The following is a 7,799-nucleotide window of genomic DNA, read 5'->3' as shown; positions in this document are numbered from 1 at the left end:
ATGTACTATCAGGCAGCTGATTTTTTTGGGTGAAGAGGCTCATCAGGTGCCTAATAAGAGGAGACACTTGGCACAGCTCCATGGCTATTCCAATTGATGTCATGGTTAACAAGCTGGCTACCATACAAGGCCAATCAGGCTACTGGTATTGCACAATACTCACTAATGGCTCCAGCAGCTTAACCGTGCCAAACATACAGTGCCATTAATTAGGCAAGAGAGAGAAGGAAAAAACACCCAGGAGGGAGGTAAGATGCCATTCACCTCCCGAGCAGCCCCTCAGCACAGCCTGCAGATCTGAACTAGAAGAAGACAAGACGGGCAGACTGAGGAGCAGGAGGAACGTTTCAGACCCAGGTCCCAGCTCTCTGCTGTGAGAAGCTGTTTTGTGTCCCCTGGAGTGCCAGGGCAGAGGGAGTTTGACCCTCACAGCACCACACACCTGCAGTGCTGCCCAGCACTCCCAAAGCTTGGATGTCCCAGCCACAGGCAGTGGGAACTCGTCCCACGTGTGCTGCTCTTCCTAAGCCACCACCAGCTGTGGTCATTGAGTGGGGAAGCTGAACAAGGCTGATTAATGATAAAAATACTTGTCCTTTTGAAAATTTATTTTTAGTTCAAAGTGAATCACAACTTCCTGCCCCTCCCTCTCCCCTCCTGTGAAGACAGAAGTACCTCCAGATCAACTTTTTTTTTTTGTTTAAGCATCAAAAGTGTAACACATTTCAACTGCTGTTGATACAGGTTTTACAGTGATGACTGCCAGAGAGAGATTGTGCAACTCCTTTAGGAGCAAGAAGGAAAATCCCTCCTACAAATACAGATAAACTTTTGGAATGTGAACAGGTAATACACACAATTACTGCATTACCAGAAGTATTATGCATTTAGTATTATGCATTTCTCAAAGCAGTTGAACATAACATTTTGTAAGACATATTTGATAAGACCCAATCATAACTTGAAGGGAAACTGTGTAACCTGTAAGAGTAACCATGTACCCCTATAAGACAGTCATTCCTGCCATAACTTAGAGATACATTGACAGTATTGATGCCAAAGAAGGAGGGTTTAGTCTGATTTCACCCATGCTCTGCTGATTTTTAACGCATGGCTTAATTCACTCAATACATTTTATAAAGGTATGTAAACAGTTCCGATTTAAAGACCAGAGAGGTTTAAATGTAATTAACAGATCTGGACTGGTCAATGTTAATGTCTTCATTAACTCAGATACCTTATTTATCCCTGAGCACCTTAAAACTGTTCCCCCCAAATCTCAGTCAAGAACACATAACTATTTCACAAGAATGTAAAACTTCATTTGAATAAATCTGTGTCTTATAAATCCCATTTTCCTGCACTGATTTAAATCATAACAAAACGTAACAAACCCAAACCCAAAACAAACCCTGTCCCCTCCCCTTTTTTGTACATGTACTGCAATACCGGAACAAAAATTTTACCCTAACAAACAACATCACCTACAGACACACTACAGACTACAAAAATATTGCATAGGAGTGTCAGTGGGCATAGTCTCCCAACATGAGAGAAAATGCTAAGTTTTCTTTAAAACATTATGGCAACATTCTAATTTATTTTCCTTTTAAAAATCAAGTGGTTTCACTTTATTTCAAAATTGTACAAAATGGCCATGGCTGTTTATAAAAAAGAGTCTCTGTCTTGAGAATATGTGAAGTCTCAGGTGCATCAACAAAAGACCTGGAACCATTCACAGTGCAGCGGAAAGCTTCTTTTGAGGCAGAAACTACAATTCATCCTTCTTCTTTCCTACTCTTTCATGATCTCTTTCTCTCAGGGTTCGCATGAAAGTGGTGAATCCAGACTCCTGGTTTTGAAGGAAGAAAAATATAGGTCATATTTTTACCAACAAAGCAAAACAATGCATCAAGAACACTTTGAGCTTCTGTATCCCAGCAGAATATAAACTAAGGAGCAGTTGTTTATTTTCTGTCCCCCACAGCAGAACAGAAATGCCATGCTCTGGTCCAGTGCTGCTCCACTGCAAGGGGAAAATATCCACACACATCCCTCAAGTCAAAGTTTGAAGAGATGGGACCCAGAGAAAAATCTCTAAAACTCACAGGACAAGGTAAAATCTGTCACTAGGAGTGCCATTGATGCCTTTTTGCTGAAAACACTCAAAAAGGCATTTTCAAGCTGCCTTTGTATGCTGTGTCATTTTAAAAGCAGTTACTGGATTTTTTGTTGACTATACACACATTTGCCACTCATCCTCTCATAGTTTTGATCACGATTTTCCTCCTTTTCCAAACATTCCAACGATGCAAATCACCTTTTTTTTTCAAGTTACTATTACAATTATTATAAAAAATCTCAAACCTCCTGTCTAGATGCCAACCTCTGCATTTCAACAACTTATGATTTAAGGCTGTTGAATGCCAGCAGTTTCCTTTTCCAAGGAAAGCTGTGAACACAGCTCTCAGGCATTTCAGAAGGCTCAGATGGGCAGAAGTGTGAACACCTGTGTTGGAATACAGTGTCTACTGATACCCCAGCATTGAAGTTTCCTGGACAAATGACACTGCTCCCACCCAATCTGACCATTTTTGCATTTAAAAAATCACAGAACACAACACTCAAAACTGGTGATGAAGAGGGAAAATACCAAAGGTAGAGAGCAACTAAGAGAAGTAAGTATTTAAAACAATGTTGTGTAACAGCAAAACAAAATAAACCCAAACCAAACCACAAGGCTGGAAAGCTTTTAGAAGGCTGAACAACAAAAAGCTTTTCTAAAACTAGTCACTACTCTTCCACTGAAAATAAATGAAGTGTCAAGCTTCGGCCATTTGTCACCTGGAGACATCTGATAATCAACAGCCCCCAAGACAGGCACTGTGCTAAGCACTGCCTCCAGCACTACCATGGTAAGAGGTAACAAACCCCAGTTCAATGCTGCACAAGTGGAAGCCTGTAGGTCCCCAGAGAGGTGGAAGGGGAACTGAGCAGCCACCAGCAGAGAGACTGGAATGTTCCTGTTGGGTAACTTTTACTCAAGAAAGGGCTGGCTGCATATAGGGGATTTTTAGTCCACTTTCCAGCATATGGATAAATATCTCCTAACTCCTGTGGCCTCAGAGCACTGTATTGGATATAAATTCTTTTTATCAGCCATCACTGAGCCTTCCTTTCATATAGTGTTTCTCTAAGTATGGGTTAGAGATGCAAAACCTGTGGTTGAAATCTCACTTCAGTTGTTGGCTACTGCACCTATCTTTACTTTTAAGAAAAGATCCAGAATTGGAACTAAACATGGTATCCATAACAACGGCTGGATCAGCACCATGAAATGATAATTAGTTGAGTCCAAGTATGCTGAAGAAAACTGGGAGGCAAAGCTCCATGAAGACTTCCTCAAGATCCTGACTAACAGAGAACCTCAAAACCTGGCTTTTAAATTCACGCTTCTATATAATTTTCTGAGCTGTAACAGCAGCAATAACTTTCAGCAAGAATCTTTTTTCAAAATCACTGCATGGCTCAAAGACCCCAAGTTTTTCTTGCAGACCCCAGGCAATCAATGGCTGCTGAGGAGTAACCTCCCTCTAGGAGGTTACAACAAAGGCAGCCCACAAATAATTGAATTGCTTCCTTATTTTAAGGCACTTTACAACCATTGAAGGCATTATGCCATTTCTGCCCCTATTTCTTACACTCTTAGCATATAATTAGCTGGCCACAGCAGGACAAAAGAATGAAACTTCAGCCCAGGGGTAGATGGCACAATTTGTCTTCCCATCCTGAGTGCCAGGAGTGAATCTGATTCAGGGCAAATGAGGTATTTACTTTCCTCTAGTCTCCAAAGGACAGCTTTGTCCTGGCTATAAAACCAATGGTCTGTCACCATTTGGCAGCCTGGTGGACCTGTAACACGTTTGCTGTGTCCATGCGATCCAGCGCTGACAGGAGTTAAGTCCTGTATTTTCTGGCATTTCTGCCAGCAGCACATGCAATAAACCCTTCCCTTTCACTCAGTCCAAATTCCCTCACAAACTTCAGCTTAAAGAATAAAATACACAAAGAGTATTACCAAATCTAATCCTTTTTTCCTCTTCTCATGTTCCTAAAAATAGACCAAGAGTGTTCCTAATGCAGAGATGTACAGGGGTGTGGTACACTATGATTCATCCATGTAAGACAGCAACAGAGGCATGGTAAAAATTCACTCTGCAGTTCTCATCTGCAAGGCAAGACAGGCAGAGGAGACTTTCCTCCCTGTACCAGGTGATGACTCTTGCTTTCACTTACCCCTCGATCTCCAGTATATTTTTCCACAAATTTCCCATAGTTGTAATAGTTGAAGGTGGGGTAACCATCGACCCCCTCCTGCTTACACAGGTCATGATTCTGTCCTTTGGCACAGTCCACTGCAGCATAGGCAATCTGAAACACAATAAGATCACATTGAGGCAGGAGGAGACAAAGAAAGGACCCATTTCATGTTGATACTGCTGCAGGTTAGCCTTCGCACTGAGAGAGACCCAAGTCTTCTGCCAAACATGCAATGGCTTCTGTAAGGGCTCAGCTGTGGAGGGAGAGCAGAGCATGGTCATTACCTGGCCTGTGCAGCTGCACAGCACGTTCAGCTCACAGAGAAGAAAATCACCTTTGCAGCCTTCCCACTGAGCTCTGTGTTAGACTCCAAACAGGAAACCCAGAGGCTGGATTAATAAAACCAAATCCAGGCACAGTGGTCACAGCTCTGTCATGCTGCAACGTTTTTCCTCCACTTTGGTTTTAAGTGATGAACAGTGACAGTGGCTTTGGTGATGGTTAACAACCACCTCGTTCCTGTGGCATGACTAATGCTCAGAAAAGTTACCAAACATGGCTGGTCATTTATGCTGCCCATTCATAGATTAATGATTTCTACTCCTGATAGCTTTTCTGAAATCCATGCAGTTCTTCCAAGGTCAAATGGGGATGGGTGAGAGGCCAGAGCATTGTCTACCAAACACTGCACACAGAGAAAAAGGTTGCTTGCTTACAATCTCAGCCTGGGTTTGTATTTCCTTTCCTGTCTTCTTCCAGGACTGTACATTATATGCAGCCATTAGCAAACTGGGCTTTAATTCCTTCTGAAACCTCTAGATGCTACTGTCACACAGACAAACCCTGAGCAGGAAAGAGCCTGTCAGAGTTTCAGCCTATTGACAGTGGAGCAACACTCTCAGTCCCTGCCTGCTTCCTCACAGCCCCAGAGCAGCAGCTCCAAACATTCAAGTCCTGACTCTGTGAAGTATTGAGGAGGGGCTGCCCTGAACAGCTCTGATGCTGAAACAAAGTGGAATTCATAGGTTTCTACTCGAAGTAACTGAGCCCTGTGCTGTGACTTCACCCTGACTGTTCCTGTGAGCAGCAGTTTGGGCTCTGAATGCAGGCTGCTCACATAAGCTCTGCCTTCACAGCCCAAGCCAGGCCCTGCTGAAGGGCAAGCATGTTAAAGTACAACCTATGTAAAGAAACCAAACAAACTGGAGGAATGACTTTTGTGGGTAGTGGGTTACAGTCTGTCAAGTGCTAATTTCACAGCAGACAGATCTTAATTTGAAATTTCCCTTCCACCTTCAAACAGCTGATCAAAATATCTTTTGCTTGCATGAGTTTAGGGTTGCGGTTGAACTGTTCTTCCATAATTAAAAGATCACTTAATATTGCACAAAGCCCTCCTGTTTCATGGTGACACTGTCAAAATCAGAAAACCTGATCTCATTATCCTAACAGTAACTAAAGAGATTGGCAAAGCCAACTTCAATTAATTTGCTTGCTTTGTTTTGGCTTTGAAAGCCTGACAAGACAATATTCAGTATTATCTGCTTCTGTCTTCAAGTGGAAAGTGAAGTGTACTTACCTTAAATATCTGGTTTCTGATTTAAAACATTAATAAAGCTATTACAGAACCAGGACTCTTGAGAGCTGTTAAAAACATGCATGATCCCATTTTTTTTCTTTTTTGTAAACACAAAGACTCCTACACATTCAGAGCCAATTTTAATGAAAGGTTAGAAATAATAAACTGCAGAAGAGTTTCATCTAAGTATTTCTGCCTTTCTGACCTTAGCAGCCAGCCAAAATTTAGAGCTCTGTTGGCTACTTCTGTGTAAAGAAAAGCTTAGAATGGAGGCAAACATTTATTTCATGACACAGCACAAAGGTAGAAAGAATACCAGAAGTCCTGATTTCCTAAAAATTAGAATAAATAAAATAATCTTTTTTTCTCACTGCTCTTAATATCACACAGAGACAAATTATAGCCACAAAAAGGGGAAGGTATGGTGTGGTATGTGCTCATCCAGATCTTAGTAGCTTGTTTGAGACATGAAACTGTTGTGACTGATGACCCATCTGTTCTTAGTCCCTTGGAGATCAAGAAACTCAGTTTTTAGTACACTGGAAGGAAGAGGGAAGAAGGAAGAGAAACTCTCTTTATCTGGAAATACCTAAACTGGTACCGGCTGGAGCAAAGTGTCCAATTTCATTTACAAAAGACTTTTGTGAGAACAGCCCCCAGTGAGGAGAGGGTGCAGTGCAGGAATGCAGTGCTAAAGCCATTTCTTGAGAGTGGAAATGTTAGGGCACTGTTAACCTTGTTCAGGACATCTTCACCTGTTGCCTCAGAACAGATGACTGATGGATGTTAAAGAGGTGGCTTCTCACAGAAACGCTCAGTAGTGTCCTTGAGACACAGCTCTCCTCTACAGCACATGGAAACCTAAGCTGGCCCATCTGTGCATTAGCTGTGCACACAAAGATCCCAGCCTAAGTCTGTACACGGCAGCCACACGAGCCTGGTGCTGTGTCTAATCCAACAGGTCTAATAGCACATCTGGAATAACATCTGGGGGACTTGTCCATGGTCTGTCCTCTCTGCAATGCCCCTAAAGCAAGCTCCACACAGCCCCACCACTGCAAACACCATTCTGAGCCCAGCTCTTCAGAACACACACGTTTGGTTATTTTTACAGCCAGTGAGAGAAGAGGAACGGTGATTTTCAAAATCCTTGTAACTCATATAGACGTGAGCAAAATTTCATAGAGGAACATCAAATTCCCAAGTCGGTATCTGAGGCTGCATTTCAATGCCTGCTGCCAACAGTGGCTGAGTAAGAGTACTTAGGAGAGCTTGAGTGATTACTTTAGAGTGGAAATGTTAAGGCAGCCTAAATATAGAGGTTGCTACCATCTCTGTGCACTCATTATCATAGTATCACAGTCCTAATTGTCTTGTCTGTCTCACAGCAGAAGATCAAATATAGTGCACTGAGGGAAGAGAAAAGTGATGCTGGAAAACATCACTTTGTGGCAAAACAAGCTTCTGGACTGAGGGCCAATTCTCATCTCCCTTCCACCAGCTGAACTCCAGACAGCTGAAGTCTGACACACACCAGAATTTCAGCAAATAGTACTGGTATCCTTAGCTTCTTTCTGTTTGTGTTTTCATGGACTGTGAATACTGAGCTCCACTGCTGATAGAGGTGTGTCCTACCAGAGTGAATTCCTGCATGGCTCTGCTGAAAGGTTGCAGGTAAGAATACACAGAATCCTGGCTCAAGTGAGCAGTGATACACTGTAGGGAAAGTTTCCCCTCATTCTCAACCCTCTTAGCACCAGTCAGCTTTTCTGCTTCACTAAAGAAGAAAAATGAGTCAGGAGAAATAACAAACAAAAAAAAAGTCTCCCAAAATGTGGTTAAAGACTTCTGGAGAATATTCCTCTCAGAACTGATCTGCGTATTCAACTACCAGCAACAA

The 7,799-nt window shown here is 42.4% G+C and overlaps 1 protein-coding gene across 2 annotated transcripts in view; it reads right to left on the bottom strand.

Moving 5' to 3' along the window:
* Nucleotides 1-574: 574 nt before the first annotated feature.
* PDIA5 (protein disulfide isomerase family A member 5) overlaps nt 575-7,799 on the bottom strand; it is a 97,183-nt gene continuing 89,958 nt past the window's right edge. For both annotated transcript variants that reach the window (XM_033065047.2, XM_033065046.1), the window contains exons 16-17: nt 4,297-4,431; nt 575-1,852 (exon numbers count right to left, since the gene is read on the bottom strand). In XM_033065047.2, coding sequence (XP_032920938.1) covers nt 1,772-1,852; nt 4,297-4,431 — 216 coding nt within the window. In that variant the 3' untranslated portion in view covers nt 575-1,771. The remainder of the gene's footprint in view (nt 1,853-4,296; nt 4,432-7,799) is intronic.

Source organism: Catharus ustulatus, chromosome 7 (genome assembly GCF_009819885.2).
Source record: "Catharus ustulatus isolate bCatUst1 chromosome 7, bCatUst1.pri.v2, whole genome shotgun sequence".
Lineage (NCBI taxonomy): Eukaryota > Metazoa > Chordata > Aves > Passeriformes > Turdidae > Catharus > Catharus ustulatus.
Note: the sequence above shows the minus strand (reverse complement) of the source record. Positions and strands in the feature narration are given on the sequence as shown.